We start from the raw sequence: 22,287 nt of genomic DNA on the forward strand, positions 1-22,287 counted from the left end.
TGTAGCCAGGTCAGCCTTGATGAGTGGAAGTCGATATTGCTGAGCCCGTGCGTAACCTGCGTCCCTGTCACCATGGCCACTTTGTTGATGAGCCCGTTGGGCAATGACAGGGGTGGCTGGGGAAAGAGGCTGACTGGTCTGCACAGAACAGGTCATCCTATCTACTTGAGAATTAAAATCCTCCTCTGCTGAGATCACCCTTTGATGATGAGCATTCACATGAGACACAAATATCTTCATGCTTTTCAACTATTCAGAGAAATCTGTTCACATACCTCTTCCCCAATTTTCTTTATGACCAACTTTCCAGTCATGCTTTTTTCAATTCCTGACCACCCAGCGTGTCTGACCATTTCTCCTTCCAAGTGTTTCTCCCTCAGCCAGGTGCATGGCCTCAAGTTCTGCCCACTGGGAGGATTTCTCTTCACCACTCTCCTTCAGAGATGTCTCAGAGAGGGGCTGAGGGCAGTAGCTACCCACTTTTGGGTAGTGCCTGCATATTGTGCAGAACCATTTGTAAACCAGGCCTGCCTGAGTCTCCCTCCGTCAATTAATAGTAGGGAAGTCCCCTTGACGTCATAGGTGCAGGCTGGGAGAGAAAAGGTAGTGTAGCCGAAGTGAGGACTGTGGGCCTTTGAGCTCCTTCTTCATGGAACTTACTTGTGCCTTCAAGACCTGCTCTGGCCTGATCACATATATGCCATATCCATTTGACGATGGAGTGCTGCTGTGCATGGCCTCTGTTATGGCTTGGTGGTTAAGATACCACTTAGTTCATGCTGGGCAGCTCAGGTCACATGGTAACTTGATGGCCCAAGGTTAAGTGTTCAGTCTCTACAAAGTTCAGTAGCAGACCTCTTGTTTCTCAAAAGGAGACTAGTTACCAAAATGATGGAAGGGCCTTGCTCCACAGTTCTTAAGGCCTGTGCTTTGATTCACCTATGCGGGCCTTCAAGAGGCTCCAGACAGCATCCTTATTTGCCACAGACACGTCAAAACCGTTGTGTCTTCTGGATCTTATGGCCCAAGTGGCAAAGCAGCTTGCACTGCAGCCTGGACCTGTTACACAGCCTTCTCTTGTTCTGGGTTCCAGCCTAAACTAGCAGCTTTTGGAGTCACTTCATTAAAAAGTCTGGAGTAGCACATCCAGATGAGGAATATGTTGCCTCCAAAACCCAAAGAAATCACTAAGAGCTGTGCCTGTGCTTTGGTTGTAGGAGGTGTCAGAGACGACAACTTATCCTTCACCTTAGAAGGGATATCTTGACATGGCTCATACCACTGGGCCCCTAGAAATCTCACTGATGTAGGAGGCCATGGCATTTTGTCTTATCTATTTTCTGTCCTCTGACACATAAATACCTTACCAACAAATCTAGAGTAGTTGCTACTGCTCGTTCACTAGATCCAACCAGCATAGTGTCAGCAATGTAATAGACCAGTGTGATATCTTATGGAAGGGAGAGTCAGGTGTATTTTCTAGCAAACTAAATAATGGCATCAGGCTGGAAAGTTGATATACTCATGAGGTAGGACAGTGAAGGTGTATTACTGGCCTTGCCAGCTGAAAGCAATCTGCTTCTGGTGGGCCTAATGGACAGGGATGGATAAAAAGGCATTTTCCAGACCAAATCCATAAACTTACATACCATTTACCAGGGTGAGTGTTAACTTTCTCAAGCAATGAAACCACATCTGCAACAACAGCTACAATTGGAGTCACCACCTGGTTAAGATTATGATAATCTACTGTCATTCTCAAGATCCATCTCTCTTCTGCACAGGCCAGATAGGATGTTGTAGGAATCACCACCCCTGCCTCCTTCAAGTCCTTGATGCTGGCCGTAAACACTGCAGTCCCTCCATGAATGTGGTATTAAATTTTATTTATTGTTTTCCTAGGTAGAGGCAGTTCTCCTGGCTTTTACTTCGTCTTTCCCATCATAATAACCCTCCCTCCACAGGTCAGGGAACAAATGTGGAGAATCTGCCAGCTGCTAAATATGTCTATACCAAGTATACATTCCAGAACTGGAGAAATAACCACATGATTGGTTTGGAGAACCATTGGGCCCATGGTGAGACAGCACTGAGCTAAAACTCCATTAGTCGCTTGACTTCCATAAGCTCTACTCTGACTTTTGGGCCCCTGCAATGTTTTAGGTCTCTTGGAATTAGTATCATTTCAAAGCCAGAGTCCATTGTTCCCCAAAAGGTCTAATAATTTCCTTTTCCCCAATGCACAGTTACTCTGGTAAAATGCCAAACATCATTCTGGGGAAGGCTGGGGCAAGAATTGACAGTATAAACTTTCAGAGTGCACTGGGGTCCTTCCTCAATGGGGCCCAGCCTCTCCTTCATTCCAGGGGTTTGGGATCCATAAACTGGCTCATGTCTAGGAATGTATTGAAGGGATGTGACTCTCTGTTTTTATGATTTAGGTTTGACTTTTATTCACTTGACCTAGAACTTTTCTGCTTATACAGATAAGTACAAATTTAGTAGGCTTCCTATCTATTTCACTTCTAGGAACACCATGATCAATTAATCAACACCATAAGTCAGCATGAGTCAGACTATTCTGATTGCTGCTTTGACTCTGCTGTACATTAAGGTAACCATGTCCACTTTGCCTTCAGTGGTTGAATATTGTCACTTGGCCCCTACCACCTCAGGATTCAATTACCCTCTTTGCATTTAGGTTTCCCAATGCAGTGACTGCATTTCCCACTGTGAGGTCTGATCTACAGAGAAAGCAACCATAGAGTATTCAAGGTGTCAACTGAAAAAAAATGCGCAACTTAAAAGCTGAAAATTATGTTGCATTTGGAACATAACTGAGGACTTAAGCCTGGGATACAGCCTCTCAGATAGCTCTGGGGACAGTTCCAAAGAGAAACAGAATATATAGGAGTTTTGCCAAAAAAACCCAAGTAATCAAACATCAAAACTTTCCTGCTAATTAAAGGAAAACCAGACATCTCAAGTTAACGATTTTAACACTTTTCTATGTATGGGAAGATGTAAGAATCTGGGCTTAATACAATTATTCCTTTGATATGCACCTAAACTATCTAGGGCCAGTATCCTGTTTTTCTACATCTTAAATCCCCTCAGGGTGCACTATCAGGGGTGGCTGCAGTGGCTGGTGGCTTGGTGGCTGCAACATCCTTTGTTTACTGGTATGGCAGGTGACATTCTTTGTCCACAAAGGATATTGGGGATCCTCTCATAGATTTATTCCTCACACTATTGATGGAAGGTAAAACTTCTGGAACCCCCCAGTCAGGTGAGCAGGTTTTAAGTGACAAATCTACTCTAACATTCCTCTATCCCTAAGCCTCTGAAGTTCTTCTCTAGCTTAAACTGAGGCAAGTCCAGCATTTCCAGGGTACTCATGGGGGGCCACCTTTTGGCCTATGTTTCAGCCAACCAACCAACAAAACTGCTAGAGCCCTTTCTAATTCCTCAAGCTGCAACAGTAAATGCAGAAGCCCTATTTAGTGAGCCCATACATTCAGCCTCCTTCAACCTTATAAGGAATTCCTTCTTCCATTTTCCCACACCTTTAGTACTTATTCCCACACATTTCCCAAGATTTTGTCTGTGTAACTTAGAAAATGGAAGTCATTATTTTGGAATGTAATGCACTTCCTCATGAGTCACAGATTGTATCCCACCTTTAGGGACCTGCTGAGCTTGAGTCTAGTTAAAGGTCCAGAAGTAAGGTGGGGTGGTAGGGGTGGGTCCTGAGGAGACTAATAATTATGTTACATGACAATTGCGTCAGGGGAGGCTATGACCCTTTCCTCAGGCAATGCAGGGTTAATCCTCTCAGAAGGAGATGGAAAGGCTGATACCCTGTATGTAGAGAGGCCGCTTCCACTGGGGTTGAGGAAGCCATCTCTGCTGGGGCCGGGGAGGCCAATACCACTGGTGATAAAAGATTCATCACAGTTTAGGGGCTCAATATCCCCAGCTTCATCAGGATCTTCCCACGGGTCCCCATCCCAACTTCTAAGATCCAGTTCTTTCCCAATCAATGCCCTCACATTGATTCAACAGTAGATGCCCTTCAAAACTGGGAGTTCAACTTGCATTGTAATTCAACCAGTCGCACGATGAGGTTCTGTGCTTGATTTCCAGCCCTGTAGCTACAGGAGACAGTGGTCTCCTTCAGGGCACATGGTCATTTATGTGGCACTTGAGCTGGGAGTTCAAATCACCAAGTTCATCCTTTTCTTTCAGTGACATAATTATATACACTGGTTTTCCAAAAATGTTCAAAAGTATCATATACGTTCATCCCAGAGAAATTAAATTTTATGTCCATGCAAATATCTCTACATGATTGTTTCTAGCAGCTTTGTTTGTTATAGTCCCAAACTAGAAACAATAAAAATGTTCTAGAATAAGTGAATGGTTAAACAAACCATGGTACATTAATACTATGAAACACTACTTAACAGTAAAAAGGATTAACTACTGATACATGCAAGTACTTGGATGGATCTCAAAAAACATGCTGGGTGAAAAAAGCCAACATTTGAGGTTGGTGTTTGAAGGTCACATATTATATGAATACATTTATATAGCATTCTCAAGATGACAAAGAAGGAGACAGATAAGTGGTTGCCAAGTTTTAGGGATGGTGCATGGGGGCCAGGGTGGGAGGAAGGTAAGTGTGACTATATATAGGGGTAACAGGAGGGAGATCTTTGTGGTGATGGAACAGTTATGTATCTTGATCTTGGTGGTGGCAACACATGTGATAATGTGGCACACATATACCTTGTAGCAATGTCAATTTCCCAGCTTTGATAGTATCCTATTGTTACATAAAATGTAACCAATTAGGAAAACCGGATGAAGATTACTTGGGGCTTTACTGTCCTATTTTTGCAACTTCCTGTCAGTTTATAATTATTTCAGAAGAAATCATTAAAAAAAGTAATGTGTTCAAATAAGAAAAAGTCTATATAGAAGTGTTTTTATGAGGGTGCTAAACTCTTCAAGACAACTTCAACTTTCAGGCAGTCATTTTATCATTTGTAACATAATAAGAGAAGCAAAAATTGTATTAGGGACTATATCTTGGGGAAAATTTCATGTAATTTTTGACACACTGTATTAGAAACATTCGTTTCTGCTGAATAATATTTGCTAACTTTTGAGATAGGTTAACCACAGGTAGATAAGTCTAGTAGCCAATGAATAACATTAACAGAAAGGCAGTCTCTTAAGATACGTGATATCATGCTCTATGGAATTTTTCATTAATTTAGACAATTTTGTAGAGCTCCGATGTCAAGGTAAGTGACAAGTCCAAAGCTGCTGAAACCTAATGAGAATTACAAGAGGTTACATGGTAAATTGTGGCAAACCGATTCCAGTGGTCCCCAACTTTTTTGGCACCAGGGACCAGTTTCGTGGAAGACAGTTTTTTCCACGGAAGCAGGGGGGATGGTTTAGGCAGTAATGTGAGCTACAGTGGCGGGCGTGATTCAGGTGGTAATGCAAGCAGTGTGGAGCAACGGATGAAGCTTCTCTCTCTCTCTCTCACCCACTGTTCACCTCCTGCTGTGCCCCCTGGTTCCTAACAGGCCTCGCACAGTGGGTTGGGGACCCCTGGATTAAGCGATGAAAATAAAGAGTTACAGAGCTGGTATAGAATTTAAAGACTTCACAGTGACATATTGTTTGAGAGACTCTGAAGTGATTTCGTGGTGTTTCCAAGTTTGCTGGGGACTGGGGACCAGGCCCAACCCAGACTATTTGGCCCCTGTACCGTGATCTTCCCTGAGAGCCAGGCTCTGTTGCTTTCCTGCACACTCCCCGCTCTTTCCTCACAAGTTGTCTTCGTAGCACTGTGCAGCTTTAGCCAGATTTCAGGGTACAGAGAGCCTGCCTTGAACTGAGAGCATCTCTCCCACACATGCGCTTGAGGGCAGCCTGGGCTCTGCTCAGCTCTGAAGAGTCAGTCTTCAGTGAACCCTATTACAGTTAAGGAGCTTCTCTGTAGCTTAAAATACTTGAGAAAGAGGAAAGAAAACTATTTTAGAAAGTATCTAATTGGAGCTATTCCAATCATATTTTTCATCAATGACTTTTGGGATTCCAGGCTTTTATAAGCGCAATGATTCTGACACATTTTTAGGGAGAAAAGAGAGTGTTCTTTCCTACTTTAGTTATACTCTTTCAGTCACTGTAGTTTCATATTATTGAATGTACAAGACCAAAAACATCCACATATTCATATTCGCATTTGGAAAGATGTGCTTTAAAAATGTTTCTTAAATGCATTCTCACTATCAAAGTCACAAGAATACCTTCTGCAATAGGGAGGAAAAGGTGACTGTTATTTCTCTGTAAAATCAAATATGATACAGACCAAGTGGTAGGCATTCAATGAACGTGGTCCCCGAGACCATGTGTGGTGGTGATAAAGCCCTGGGATAGGAGTGCTGGCCAGGTCCTTGGTCTCTGGGTGAGTTCTCTTCATCTGTTCCATTAGAGGACTGGTCCAGAGTCCTTTCAGCTTACGCATTCAATGATTCTGTCCCACTAGTTCTTAGGCAAAATAAAACAGAACAAAACAAAACAAAATCAATAAAAACCACTTAAAAAGTAAATGAGAAAACTCTGCCTGACCTAATGTGAAGGAGTCACTTACTGTTCCCTATTTTGAATGGTATCCTTGTAATACCTATAAGTGGTTATCTATCTGGGTATTAAAATGTTTTCATAAGGACCTGCTGTACAGCACAGGGAAAACACTCAATATTTTGTAATAACCTATATGGGAAAAAATCTGCAAAAGAACATATATATGTATATGTGCATATATATATATATGTATGTATAACTGAATCACTTTGCTGTACACCTAAAACTAACACAACATTGTAAATCAACTATACTTCAATAAAATAAATAAATAAATTTTAAAAATTGTGTTTTCATGAGTAGATGCTCCATGAGCGAGCTGCTGGCAGGGGAAAATGCAGTGTGCTGCATCCGTGTGCTTTTTCTGTGCCAAGTATTATTTGAGGAAGGAAAAAAACCTGCAACAATTCTGCTTTTGCAACATGACTTGAATCACCAGAATGTCTAGAATTCCTGTGTTCTCAAGGTGCTATCTTTCAGTTAGCATGGAATTAAGGAGATGAGGGGAATGGAAGTCTAAAATTCAATCCTTAACTGTGAAATGCTTCTTAATGGAGGTACATAAAGCTTAATATATTGGAAAGTGTGTGGACTCGGTCATTTAGTACAAAATATTTAGGGCTTACTATGTGACAGGCACCGTGTGACTTGCGGTGGATGTGTAAGGCTTGGATGGTGTTCCCAGGAAGCTCAATATTTAGTGTGGCATCTTCACTCTAGTTCTGCCAATAATTAACCATGTGAGCACTTTGGAGTCTGTTTCATTGGCACTAAAAAGGAAAATGAGAGCACAGGGCCTGAGTCTCTCAGGGGTCCCTGTTTGCTTCTATGAACCTGCTGAGAGTAAGGAATGTATTCATGTGTCAGTTGGAGGATAAACTGTTACGTTCTCTTCTTCTTTTGATGTATGCACATATGTATGTATGTGTTTATTATTTATTTATTTAACTGAAGCTTAGGATTCTTTTTTTAATTTGGTTCTTCAATTATACTCTAAATAGAATTTGTTTACAATAGGCTGTTCCTTGACAGATTTCTTCTGGGAAGACATGAAAATACAACGATTAGGTGTATCAACTCATTCAGAATGACAATGAATGAAGGGAGCAGATTCCCCTTCTCGGTGCCCCTGGCAGCCAGTGTGAGGGCCTGAACCTTGGGCTCAGCCATTGGGATCCTGCAACCCAAGACTGAGAGTCGTGAAACAAGTGGGGAAAAGATTAAGAAGCACTCGGATTTTATTGTTGTGATTGCAGTTGTGGAGTTCTTGGGGGAGGGGGGCACCACAGCAGGCAGGAGCAATGGCCTGTCCAGCTATATGGATGGGTCCAGGGCAGCTGAGCTAGAGCTCTTCAGTGGCAGAAGCAGTACCCTGGGTCACATCTTTCTTTTTTCTTTTTTTTTTTTTTTTTTGATTGGTATCATTTATTTTTGTTAATTAATTTTTATTGGAGTATAATTGATTTACAACGTTGTGTTACTTTCTGCTGTACAGCAAACTGAATCAGTCATACATATACATGTATTCACTCTTTTTTAGATTCTATTCCCATATAGGTCATTACAGAGTATTGAGTAGAGTTCCCTGTGCTATACTGTAAGTTCTTATTGGTTATCTATTTTATATATTGTAGTGTGTATATATACATCTTGACGATTTCTATGACACGTTGTTTTATAGGACCTGACTATTCTTCTGAACTAGTGAACACTTCCACTTTCACTTGTGAACCATTTAATGACCTGCTTACAAACCCTTTTCTTCCTGTCACTAAGTGACGACTCTGATTACTTAGAGATGGTCTGACCCATAGGAGGGATGCGTCCACCAGCTGGCACAACAGTGGCTCCACTGAATTAAAGCTGATGCTGCCCCTGGCATCCTGGGCTCTGCTGATCACTAGGCAAGCTGGGAAAAAAGTGTTATGAGATGGGTGGGAGAAATCCTTTCTGATGATCAAAGGGATCTTGTGTCCTGCCTCCCTACATCTGTATCTTATGAAAATTCAAGAGGCAACAACACCACATTGGCTGGGCTGTGAAGGTCTCAGTTCCTTCAGAAATGAAGGTCTGGATCATGTCACCAAGTGAAGATACCAATGAGCCTGGTGCTGGCTGAGAACAAGGTGACCATGGAGCAGAGAGTGGCTGAGGGACGTCACAGTATCACGAATGATGCAGAAGCACATGCCTACACATGTTTCCTTCCATGCTCCATAACTCATTTTCCTCCCCCATCCCTTTCCCTTGTCAGACCATTTTATATAGACCACTATAGTGATGGTTACATTCACCATTACTCTGTGGGTTTCTGATGATGTAGATGTGCCTGTGACCATCTTAGAGGAGGATTAGACAACATCCAGAGACCCTAGGATTGGGGCTGGATGCAGAGACTTGAGGTTTTCTGCCTTTGGTGAGTGGGTGGTACCCTTCCTTATCTGAAAGAGAATTGTGTTCAGCAAGACTTACAATTTCTGGAATTTGAAGTGTGTATGTTACTGACCAGGGTTCTTGGCCTCCTTAATCAATAGAAATTGATCAGAGACCAGACAAGAAATTCAGGCAAAGCTTTATTGGGACCCCTGCTGCAGCAGGGGGAGCGAGAACAAGCAACAGGTTCCCTTGCTCGCTTCCTGGGGGTGGGGGTGGGGGCAGCTGGTTCCTTATATGGGGGGGAGGTAGTGGTGTGTCCCGGGGTTGGGCCGGAGGGGTGACTTAGGTGGTCTGCCCACCCCTTTGGTGGTGCTGAGTGCAGGGGGCATGCGCAGAACCCAGCCTTTGCTCCCGACCCCCGTTTTTGCTTCTAGCTCTTCAGAAGTGGCAGTTGGGCTTTTTTGGTCTTTCTGTATCTTTTGTCCAGAATTTGCCCCAACTGTGCATGCACGCAGTTATTTTTAGTCCCTTATAGTTTCTTTGCATTTTGTTGCTCTAAGAGACATTTGTCCAGGTGCAAGCACTGCAGCACTGCAGCAAAGGCTCCCAGGTCCCAGCCTGTTTCATGTACATGAATAGATGTAAATCTGGGAAACTGTGCTTGTTATTTTTCGACTGTCCAGCACCCACCTGCCCCTGACTCTGCGGAATTAACCCAGATGTGATTTCCTATTGAGAGGCAGCGTGTTTCCTGCTACTGTGGAAACCACTTCACCTGCAGATGAGAGTGGGGCTGTGACCTGCACTCTGTGTTAAGCAGGTTGTTGTTCTTTTCTTCCACCCTTTTTCTTCTCCTTCTCCTTCTTCTTCTTCTTCTTCTTATTATTTTGGGATAAGAACACAACGTAAGATCTATCCCCTTAGCAAATTTTTAAGAGCACGTACAGTGTTACTAACCAGAGGCACTATTCTGTACAGAAGATCTCTAGGACTTATTCATCTTGCATAACTGGAACTTTGTTCCCTTTAACTAACACCTTCTCTTTTCCCCCTCCCCTCAGCCCCTGCCAACCACCATTCTACTCTGTGCTTCTGTGATTTGACGATTTTAGATTCCTCACGTAAGTGGTATCATGTAGTATTTGTCCTTCTGTGTCTGACTTATTTCACTTAGCATAATTTTTCCACATTCATTCATGTTGTCACAAATGGCAGGATTTCCTTCTTTTTTAACACTGAATAATAGTCCATTATATATATCTCACATATCTTTTATCCATTCGTCTGTTGATGGACATTTAGGTTGCTTCCACATCTTGGCTATTGTGAATAATATTGTTGCAGTGAATGTAGGAGTGCAGAAATCTTAATGAGATCCTGATTTCAATTCCATTAACTATATACCCAGAAGTAGGGGAGGTTCCTCAAAAAAAACTAAAAATAAGAGGATTGTTAGCTCTTGGTTGGTCCTGAACAGGCAAAAATAAAGGGGGCGGCAGGGTCCAACCAAAAGGCAAATATGGTCCTGCCCCCTCACCCACTCCCATCCTTGATCCAGGGGTATTTGGTTTCTACTTATTTCCCAAGCCCAGTCCTTCAGCCTCTTATTGATTCTGTGAGCCCATAAGATACTTTAATAAATTCTCCGTTTCTTAAGAAAAATTGTCCAATAATGTTGCTCCCAACAAAGAATTATGCTACTCCTTACTGTCAAAAGGAATTTTAGCATTTATAATTCAGAGTTTACTGAATTGCAGTATAGTGCAGGCCTTGTAGTTTCATTACGAAGGAAATCCTGGTTTACTCCATTAAAAATCTGAGACCTAAAATAGAAGTTGAGTCAGATTTTTATTGACTCAAGCAACAAAGAAGAGTTCTGTTCTTGTGGAGTTTTGATAAATGCCTTAAGAAACTTAAGGATATCAAAGTGATTTAGAGAATTTCAATAACCTTCCCAAAACATGTTCATACATGCTATCCTTATTCTAAATTGAGAAATGTGTAATGCAGTTGTATTATTTTGTGTGTTGATATTAATAATACATAGAGGTTTTTCTTTACTTTCTGATCATGAAACTCCACCCCTAGGGAATTCTGGCCTTTCCATGAAAACAAAATTCTCCATAAAAAGCTGTGGGGTGGGACCCTGGGATCCCACTCCAGCAGATGCCTTTATTTGATTGGATTACTTGTGTTGTTCTTCATCCCATTAGTTCCTTGCAATAAAAATTTCAAATGTTGCTTGTGAGACTGAAATGCCAATTAGTTGAATCAGATGAGAATCTGGGTCGATGATGAGTCCTTATACCCTTCCCACCTCCTAGGGTGTGAAATAGGCAGTTATGCCACATGGTATTTCCATATAAACTCTATCAAAACATAAGCTTATAAGTAATGACAAAAACTGAGACAATGACTTAGCTCTATAAAATATATTTTGAGATAGAAAGATATATGTGTAAGTCCAGCTGTAAATTCAGGCTCAATTCTGAAAGATGATTATTATTCAGACCCTGAAAGAGTTTTTTGTTTTAATTTATTTTCTTGAAGTATAGTTGACTTTACAGTGTTGTGTTAATTTCTGCTATACAGCACAGTAATCCAGTTTTATATATATATATATACACACGCATATATATATATGTGTGTGTATATATATATATATACACACACACATATATATATGCGTGTATATATATACATACACACACACACACACATATATATATATATATGCATTCTTTCTCATATTCTTTTCCATTACAGTTTATCACAGGATACTGAATATAGTTCCCTGTGCTATATGGTAGCACTTTGTTGTTTATCCATCCTATATATACTAGTTTGCATCTGCTAATCCCAAACTCCCAGTACTTCCCCCCACCCCCCCACATGGCAACCACAAGTCTGTTCTCTACAGACCTTGAAAGTGTTTTGAATATTTTGGATTAGATAAACAGGAAAACAAACATTCCATATTCTATCAAGAAGGATGAGAAAAAGGAATCAGGTAGATGTGTTCCAAATTTTGACATTTTAACTTCAACTAAATATGAATGCATATCCTGTGCTTCCCCTCAAACAGATTTACATTTAATTGAGAGTAGGAGGAAAAATTCTGTTCTGAAAGAGACAGAGACTCTTTATGGGAATCGAGACGATTACTTCTGAGGGTGGGAACAGTAATAATAATAGTTGAATCTATAAAGATCCTGCTATGGCCAGGCATTGTACCAAGTCTTTCACATGCGTTAATTCATTTAATCCTCACAGCACCTCTGTGAAGCTGACATATTATTATCCCCATTTTACAGAGGAGGAAGCTGAAGCACAGACAGGTAAATGACTTGCCCAAGTTCCACAGCTTTTGTGAAAAGCTAATTTTCAAAGTAAACATTTTAGTGCTATTTGACTTTTTAAACTATGTGCCTCTATTAATTTTGTGACTAAAATTTAAAAATTCCAATTGAATAGAGATTTTTTGCTTCCATTATATCTTTTTCTGGAAAAAATATTATTAAGTTTGCCCCCAAATACCACTGAATTATAAAGTTGCTTTTTACAGTTATACATCCAAAACTTAATGCAAAATTGAGATCTAAAGATAATAGGCAATATTTTATATTGGTGTTTGTAATATCAGGGCACAAACTTTTAGAAGTGACTTTGTTAGCCAGCCCTCCTGTAACTAAATCTATTTGGAAATCTCAGCCTATTATCTTAAGGTGTCTTTAAAATGAATTATCAGAGTGGCTGGGTACATCTGTACTGAAAACACTATTTGTCTAATTGCTTCTACTTAAGTAAACATTACATATTACTAGAGATTTCAAATTGATTTTAAATTAAATAAGATCTAGTAAAACAAAGGGCAACATAAACTGTTTTAACTTGCCCCTTGCTTTTTTTTTTTTTTTTTTCCAAATTTCTTATTCCTTTTTTAATTGAGATATAATTGACATATAACATTAGTTTCAGGTGTACAATATAATGATTTGATATTTGTATGTATTGCGAAATGATCATCACAATAAGTCTAGTAAATATCCATCATTTCTTTCTTGTGATGAGAACTTTTAAGATCGACTCTCTTAGCAACTTTCAAGTATACAGTAGAGTATTATTAACTGTAGTCACCATGCTGCGCACAACACCCCCCGGACTTATTTGCTTCATAAATCAGAGTTTGTACTTCTCGACCCCCTTCACCCATTTTGCCCACTCCCTCACCCTGCCTCTGCCACACCAATCTCTTCTCTGTATCTATGAGTTCGGTTGTTTGGGGGCTTTTTTTGGTTTTCTTTTATAAAATGTCAAAAATGTCCAAAATTTGACCAAAATTTTGGTCAAAATTTCGGTCCATTTTATAAAAGACAAAGAAAGGCTGTGGAAATGTTCCAGATTAAAGAAGCCTAAGCAGATGTGACAATTAAATGCAAAACCTGATTCTAGCCTGGATCCCATACTGGAAGGGAAAAAACAAATGCTATAACGTCCTTGATGTTAATAGATACAACAAAATCCCTGTAGTCTCAGTTCTAAGTTGCCTCAAAACCCAGAAGAAAATGACCAGTGATCTTAGGTTCTGTCCTGCTGATTGGTTTCTGTATCAATTAATTCATAGATTCAATTAAGTCTTCATGCAGTGCAATGCATGAATATATATACAAGGCAACGGACTAGATGGAGAGAGGGCAACAGAAAGTCCTCTTTTTCTCCAAAAGGTGCTCAAAGTCTCGAGTTTCACCAACACGACCTGCCAACGCATTTAGTCACTCTTCCTTAACGGTATTCACTGCCATGTAAACATTGAGAACTTTGGTGGCTTTCACGAATTACTCGTGATTTTTCCAAAAAGCTGTCTGAGACTATTTCTCTAGTCCCGAGGAAAGTCACTCATTTTACAACCCCGCCCAGTGTCCAGATTTACGGGCATTTTCCGAAGCCAGCTCACTGCAGGGGGATCCTTTCCCCAAACTGGCAAACTTCATCCCACAACCTGCGTCAGGGCGTGACAAGTGACAGCCAGTGCCAGGCTGGTGGCTCACGGAGCGGAGGGGAGGCACCGGCTGCGGCAGCACGTCTTCGCCCCGGACCATCCTGGCGCCGCCCGTCCCCACCGGGCGGGGGCCCCCAGGCCGCCTCCCTCCCCCGGCCAGCGTCCCCCCACTCGGGCCTGTTTCCTCAGTCCCGCTCAAAGAAAGAGCTACCGGCCACGAAAGGCAGTGTCAGCACAGGTCCCCAACCCGCCCGTCCACCCGGAATGGGGCTGGGCGCCGGGACTACTCACCGTCCAGGAGGAGGGCCGGCGTCCAGGCTGCCAGGCGGGACAGCGCTCCCGCTCTGCGGTCACCCACTCGCCTCAGGAACAGCTGCGCCTCGTCCCCTCGGCCTCCTGCAGCCGCAGGGCACAGCCACGCGCCCGTTCCGAGGCTAAGGGCCTCTGGGGGAACTGAGGGGGGCTGAGGGGACAGCTGAGGGCACAGGAGGACAGCAGATAGGACAGGTGAGGGACAGGAGAGGGAACAGGAGATGGGACAGCTAAGGGGACAGGTGAGGGGATAGGAGACTAGGGCGGCCGCCTGAGCGCGCGCGGTCCCACAACGCCCGACCCTCCCAGGAGGGGCCGGGCCCCCCACTGCCCTGGTGGCGCGCCGGGCCCCGCCCACGGGCCCGCCCCTCCACGCCCCGCCCCATCGCGGGCCGGCCCGGGGGCATGGCGGAGCGCGCGGGGAGCCACCTCCCGAGGCGGAAGCGAAAGCGCCGCCGGGCCGCGGCCTTGGAGACGCGGGGGCGGGGCCGGCAGAGAAGCGCGACCTTTGACCGCGGCGGGGCTCCGTGGGAGGCGGCGGGCGGAAGTGCGGGCAGCGGGTGGCCATGGAGGTAACGCGTGATCCCGGGGGCCGAGGGACCACCGCCCCTCCCCGCCTGCCCTCCCCGCCCGCCGGGGTCCGCACAGCCGCATGTGACCGGCTGGCTTTCGTTGTGTTTTGGAGGAGCCTGTTCACGACGGGGTGGCCTCGCCGGCCGCTCCTGGGACCGGGAAATCCAAGGTAAAGAGACGCCGGAGCGGCGGGGTCCTGCCGGGAGGGGAGGGGGCTCCCTGGGGGACAGCTTTCCTCCGGGCTCCCGGCCTGAGCTGTCGCGGTCGCGCGTTTAGTCCCTCCTCTCGGAGCTCCCTGGTGTGAAGCCTGAGTTCGTCTCCTTGCCGCCCCGCTCAGCGCTGCTGAGAGATTCCGCAGTTTCCCAACGTTAGACGAAGCCGTCTGGTTTGTGAGGTCCGAGCGGCGGGCTGGCGTCCCGGGCTCGGCTCTGCTGGCGCCTCCGCTGATGTGAGCACAGGTCACCGCTGGGGCCCTGAACGGGCGCCCAGGAGTTGGGGACTTGCCGCCGAGGTTTATTGTTTCAAGCTGACTTTGAGCGCCCCTTGCTTTTGTTGTTTTGTTTTGTTTTTTTCTTCTTTTCAAAGAGTTTCTTACTGATTTCTTCAAAGGAAATCAGGAAACTCTACATGTTTAGATAAAGTTCTATCTATATCATAAGACCCAGGCCTTCAGATGAAAAAGGTTTTATAGATAATCCTCCTCCTCTTGAAATATTTATAATAATCCAGGACATACCTTCTGGTCAATCATATCATCTAGATAAATACTATTTTTAGTTTTTATTACTTATTCAGTACCTATGGAGTATTACATAATGCAGTGTAGTCCAATTTATATATGAAATACAAATTTAAATAACAGAATTTGGTGTATAGTGCACCTTTATTTCTTTTAAACATAGACATATTTTAAGAGGTGAACTTTATCAACTTTACATGGACATATCTTTTTGGAAGTGGAGTATTAAGTTTGAATAGAATAAAGGTTTACAAATGGATATTGGCTAATATATGCATTTATATATATATACATATGTTATAAAAATAATTTTGTTTTATTCTCTAAAACATCACATACATGTTTTCACCCTGGGAATCATTCCTATGTAAGTCAGTGCCTTAAAATATATATGCTAATAAACAATATTCAATGTGCTACAAAAATAATTTAGTTAAATTTTTAAATGAACTTACCTTCTAGTTACATCATTTCAATATTTATAGGTTATAGGAATGAAGTACAGGAAACTGAATTTTACCTTATAGGGAAGTTGCATTCAGGAGCACCATCAATTTGAGCCTGCAATGATTGTGCAAATATGTCTAAAAGAAGCATGCACTTAGATGCAGAAATTCTTCCAGCTTACAGTGTTTAAGAAGTTGATCTATATGCATATATAATAAGAAAGCTTTTAAAAATATGCCTTTGAAATTCAGTTGTTTATACAAATATTTTTAGGACAATAAGTTTGAAGAATATGACAAGAATTTAGAGCACCAAAGTGTTTTGTTTTTTTTTTTAATTGCCAGGTGGTTAAACATCTTTGTCATAAAGCTACAGTAAAGGCACTCATGTGAAATGTACATGTGTGAGGTGTAAGAAGGGATCTCCTCTCTTGGTTACACTATTGCCAATAGCTATTTCAGTCTCGTGAATTCAAACATAATTGGTGGATGCTCCAAGCTTAGAGTCCAAAATCATCCACATGTTTTTGATTGAAATCTCCCAAGATCTTAGATAATACTAAAACAAGGGTGGGAAGATGTTATATGGAGAACAAATGGAGCACAAGTACAATGGAATGTGATTTTTCACTTGATGAAACAGAGGTGAATTAGAAACTATAGAAGAGAGTGTACAAAATACCCCAAATAACAGCGATCTAAAGTCCCTATTAAAAGCTAGCTTTTCATAGGATATTTTAAAAGAATCAAAAGAAATCATTTTTTTTGGTTTTAGTTCTTCAGCCTTTTTTTTTTTGTTGTTCCTCTGTATGTGTTGTGTCTTTTATTTTCTGGATATTTTAAAGATTTTCTCCTTATCTTTACTCATCAGTAATCTGAGTATGATGTGCCCAGGCTTGGTTTTCTTTGTATTGATATTTATCATGTTTGGGGTTTTCTTTTTTTTTTTTTTTTAATTAATTAATTAATTTGTTTATTTTTCCTGTGTTGGTTCTTCGTTTCTGTGCGAGGGCTTACTCTAGTTGCGGCGAGCCGAGGCCCCTCTTCATCGCGGTGCGCGGGCCTCTCATTATCCTGGCCTATCTTGTTGCGGAGCACAGGTTCCAGACGCGCAGGCTGAGTAATTGTGGCTCACGGGCCTAGTTGCTCCGCGGCATGTGGGATCTTCCCAGACCAGGGCTCGAACCCGTGTCCCCTGCATTAGCAGGCAGAGTGTCAACCACTGCGCCACCAGGGAAACCCCCTTGCCTTGTTTTTTTGTTTTTGTTTTTTTTAAATTTTATTTATTTATTTATGGCTGTGCTGGGTCCTCGCTTCTGTGCGAGGGCCCCCCCCAGCCGCGGCAAGCGGGGGCCACTCTTCATCGCGGCGCGCGGGCCTCCCACCACCGCGGCCTCTCCCGCCGCGGAGCACAGGCTCCAGACGCGCAGGCCCAGCAATTGTGGCTCACGGGCCCAGCCGCTCCGCGGCACGCGGGATCCTCCCAGACCAGGGCTCGAACCCGTATCCCCTGCATTAGCAGGCAGATTCTCAACCACTGCGCCACCAGGTAAGCCCCCTTGCCTTGTTGTTAATCTTACTGAGAAAGCATCTAGTTTCTCACTAATAAATATTATATTAGCTGTAGGTGTTTTGTAAATTCTCATTATTAAGTTGCAATAGTTCCCTTCTATTTCTAGTTTACTGAACGTTTTTGTCATGAATGAATGCTGGATTTGTCAAATGCTTTTTCTGTATCTATTAATAGGACCATATAGTTTTTCTTCTTTAACCTGTTTATATGATGAATTACACTAGTTGGTTTTCTTATGTTGAACCAGCCTTGTATACCTGGAATAAATCCCACTTGCCCATGGTGTATAATTCTGTTCATACATAGTTGGATTTGATTGACTAATATTTTGTTCAGGAGTTTTGCAACTATATTCATTTGTCTGAATTTTTCCTTTTTTTGGTAATGCTTTGTATGCTTTTGGTGTTAGGATAATGCTGGTTTCATAGAATGAGTTAGAAAGTATTCATTCTACTTCTATTTTCAGAGAATAAGCATACATTTTCCCTAAAATATTTGTTAAAATTCACCAGTGAACCAATCTGGCCCTAGTGCTTTCTTTTTGGCAGGTTATTAATTATAGTTTCAAATCCTTTAATAGATACAGGCCTATTGAGATTGTCTGTTTCTCCGTGTGTAATTTTGGTGCTGGAACAACTGGACAGCTACATGCAAAAAAAAGAAAAATGAATCTAGACAAAGACCTTAGACTTTTCATATACATTAAATGGATCCTAGAACTCAATATAAAATGCAACAGGACTTCATTAAAATAAAATAATAATAAAATAAAATGTAATGCCCCGGTAAGCCTTTTGAGATTCTTAAATCATGTGTTTCTCCCTAATTATGCCTTAATTTCACCTGGTTTATACCTCTGCAATATTTATAAAAGAAATCTTGCATGTTATATGTACATGCCTATCAACTCCATTGGACTGTGACCTCGTTGAGGGCTGGTAGGATGTGTCATTCATCTTTGGTGCCAGTTCAACATTTGTTCTGGTACAAAATAGTAAGTAGAACATATCCTTTGAATTGAACAATGCAGAGTTTTTGTTAATTGAAAATTCAGTTGCACAGGCCTACAATTACTAAACGGTATAGGGACACAAAACTCTTTATAACTAAAACATTCACGAGTCCATTTATGAAATCAGTGTCCTCTCAGCTCTCCTTTGCTCATCGTAGTGGAATTGATCCCCACCCACCAGGTCAGGTGTTTGATTAGTTCTTTTTGATAGGGGAATGGTGCCAATAACCACTAATCAAAACAATTGCAATGAAGTTGATTGCAAGGGAAATAGTCCCATCAAAGGAGTATGATTAGACTTGATAAAAGAGGGGCAAAGGGAAGGGAGAAGGAAAAGCAGAAGTGTACAAGCAATCTCCCCAAGTAAGGGGGAAGACCAAAAAGAAGGAAGAGTGGGGCAGTGGTGGAGGTTCTCCCCAGGTTCTCTGCAGGCAGACAGCGGGAACAAGCAGGGCAGGGAGGTGGTGGTGAGTAAGGACACCTCAGTGTTGTAGGTGTAAGGACACCTACCGTATGGAGCTGCAGGCTTAAACTTTCCAGAATAAATCTCAGCTTTGGATAGGAGCCTGTTATCAGACCCACCCTCAAATCACTAGGCACTAACTATCCTATGGAAAAGGGCAGAGTCCAAAATTTTGATTAAAAATAATATATGAGCTTAAAAGAAATATAAGCCTATATATTTTTAACAGAGAAACTTAACATATCTACTAGATATTGGGAAATCTGAGCTCTTATGAACCCAAATAAAAGCAGGGAAAAGATAGCAGAGATACTGTTTGAAAGTGACCGGTTTTTTGGTGTGTATGTCCATGCAGGTAGCCCTTACTTTGTGTGCCCATGGTTTGTTGACTGGTGCACATTGTGCTACTCACAATTGCTCCTTGTCAAAGTATCATTTTCATAAATTAAACTCATGACTCATGCAAATGTAAAATCAGTATATGGCACAGATTTAATGAACCCATTAATAAGAGAACTGGCATGATGGTAGTGCTGATTCAAAAGAACTAAATGGGGTAGAAGCTTTTCTAGTAGCTGGAAGAATTCTTAAATAGGATTACTGATTTTAGAGAAAAAATAGCTAATGTTCTGTAGGGAAAATCAGCTAACATTCTGAATTTTGGAAATTGTATTTTCCATCAGAAAGGAATCATTTGCATCCTTACTGAACAGACATTATTTGTATTGCTATCTGACAGAAATCAAGGTACAAATTAACATCAACCCCTTCAGAATTACAGCATACCTTTATCAATAGTAAATAACAAGTTAAACAAAGATGCAAAGGTACATGCCTAGAGATTCAGATAATCCGCAGGCAGGCCTGATAATCAAACCCTAGCATAACTAAGAAAGAACAGGCAAAAGTCCCTTTAGTTTTTTTCAGGCTTTTGGATAATTTTCCTTAACACCATTTTACAAAGGTTTTTCTCTTCCGTATCTTACTGATGTCAAGGAGACTAGAATTACTGGGAAGGGTATTCTCAGATATAGTATCAAGTTATCCCATTGTAAAAAATACCAAAAACCAAAAAACTAATCTTGAAGCTATCCACATGATTAAAGAAAAACTATACGATTTTGAGCGAGAGCAGAAACTGCTCTTAGAAAGCATAGTATTAGTGAGTTCTTACAGGCTCCCAGGTAGCTACATCATCAGAGAGAAGGAAGCGCCAGAAGAGGTATTTTACCCATGTTTGGTCAATACGAGGGAGTGCAGAATTGCTTTTGACACAGTCTAGAGGCTGACATTGATACCATGCCAGAGACCCGTAAGCATGTTGTGCTTTCTCAAAGGTCTTCTCTGTGAGCTGAGCTGCCTTCGAACTTAGAACATGAATTGTATGGTTTTACCTTGAACAAGATTCTGGAAATAGTTTATAAAATAATATCTGCATATAGGCCTCACCTTGGAGAGAGCTCATGACATTCCTGGGCACTGCAGTGCTACCAGATACCATGAGAAATAGAGGCAGGACAAGAATACCAAGGGAGGGTTGCTCAGCATAGATGACTGATGTGACCATTGTGATGATCTGACCAACTCCAAAGTTCATTCCCATGTCACCACTAAAACATTTTTTCCCCTTCATTGCTGATGTCTGAGAGGAAATTTCTTTCCTCTACCCTCTTAGGTTTATTCGTAGGGGCCTGCAAAGTAAACTGACAAATGACAGAATAATGGAAGAAAAGACATAAATTACTTTAATTAATATTTTCTGTGTGAAAGAGTCCAACAGGAAGGAAGTGAAACTCAAAGAAGTAGTTAGACTTGGGGGCTTATATTCCATTTTTAAGAAAGGAAAGGGGGTTTGGAGGAAAGTGAGTAGGAAATATATGGGGAACCTGATGGGAGATAAGCGCTATTTTCATAAGGTTTGTTTCTGTAGACTCACCTCAGTGCCCATTCTCCACCTTTGGGGACAAGAGTCACTCTCTTCTTCCTGGTTCGTGAGAGGGGGCCCCGGTCTCAGGGAAAATTCATGCCCTGCTTTTAGGGAGAAAAGGGGAGGGAAGATTTCTTCCTGCATCTGCTAATTTTCAATTGCTTTCAGCTCAAAACCATATTTATGCCAAAGTGGCATATTTTGAGGTGGCATTTTTTTTTTAAATTTATTTATTTGTGGCTGTGTTGGGTCTTCGTTTCTGTGCGAGGGCTTTCTCTAGCTGCGGTGAGCGGGGGCCACTCTTCATCGCGGTGCGCGGGCCTCTTATCATCGTGGCCTCTCTTGTTGCGGAGCACAGGCTCCAGACGCGCAGGCTCAGTAATTGTGGCTCACGGGCCTAGTTGCTCCGCGGCATGTGGGATCTTCCCAGACCAGGGCTCGAACCCGTGTCCCCTGCATTAGCAGGCAGAGTATCAACCACTGTGCCACCAGGGAAGCCCCCGAGTTCTTCAGCTTTTTTATAAGATAGCCTCAATTTAAAATAATTACACTCATTAGTTTCACTCAGTAAGAGAATGCAATTCTATGCAATCGGTTTGTCAGACATATATCACAAAATAAAACAACCGAATACAATAATTGAGCATCCCTTCTCCAAACCGTCTTCCTCTCTGTTGCTCTCATGTTCCCTCTTTCTAACACCTAATTTCTATCCGTGGCAAGCCCTCCACCTCGGGTGACGCTTACTGTGTGAGTCCCCATAAATCAGACGTCCATCTGTTCTTTCTTTCTTTCGATTACTTCCGATGATAAAGCCACTCCTGTGTTACTGAGGTGGTGGCAACAATGGATATTTGTAGTGCGCTCCATCTTTTGTATGCCCTTCATTGAAGGCTGCTGAGTTGGTAGCTTCACGAAGGAGGATGCACTCTTCGGCATTTGTACGTGTGTGTTTGGGGAAGAGGGTTTTGTCATCGTTTTCATTCAAAAAGAAATGCTGACAGCTTCACTCCAAATGAATAGTGTATACTTTTCCATGTCATCAATATTGATATTTGGAAATCTTATTCATTAGTCCGTGATCTGGAAGGAAACTATTTTAATGGCTCTTGGCCCTTGCATCTGTGATTCTCTTGTCATTGAATTCTGTAAAAAATTGATATTAACTCTGAAATTTTATACTTTAAAACATTATTGACTT

At 42.1% G+C, this 22,287-nt stretch overlaps 1 protein-coding gene and 1 long non-coding RNA gene across 20 annotated transcripts in view; one reads left to right on the forward strand and one right to left on the reverse strand.

Moving 5' to 3' along the window:
• The window catches only part of LOC309632918 (uncharacterized protein), a gene marked incomplete at its 5' end in the record, with an annotated part of 247,570 nt that overhangs the window by 2,189 nt on the left and 223,094 nt on the right, over positions 1 to 22,287 (forward strand). For 6 of the 19 annotated variants that reach the window (XR_014247125.1, XR_014247126.1, XR_014247127.1 and 3 more), the window contains one exon: positions 15,039 to 15,095. Coding sequence is in view for 6 of the 19 variants with exons in the window: in XM_082400990.1 (XP_082257116.1) it covers positions 15,039 to 15,095 (57 nt within the window). Of the gene's footprint in view, positions 1 to 9,823; positions 10,164 to 14,758; positions 14,926 to 15,038; positions 15,096 to 22,287 lie in introns of those variants that run through there. The other 13 variants (XM_082400995.1, XM_082400994.1, XM_082400993.1 and 10 more) reach the window with 8 other exon arrangements.
• On the reverse strand, positions 6,259 to 14,682 carry LOC309632922. The gene is made up of 2 exons (XR_014247145.1): positions 14,333 to 14,682; positions 6,259 to 6,570 (listed from the first exon to the last, which is right to left on the reverse strand). It is a non-coding gene; the product is annotated as an uncharacterized lncRNA (long non-coding RNA).

Source organism: Balaenoptera borealis (genome assembly GCF_965194805.1).
Source record: "Balaenoptera borealis genome assembly, chromosome: 8".
NCBI classification, from domain to species: domain Eukaryota; kingdom Metazoa; phylum Chordata; class Mammalia; order Artiodactyla; family Balaenopteridae; genus Balaenoptera; species Balaenoptera borealis.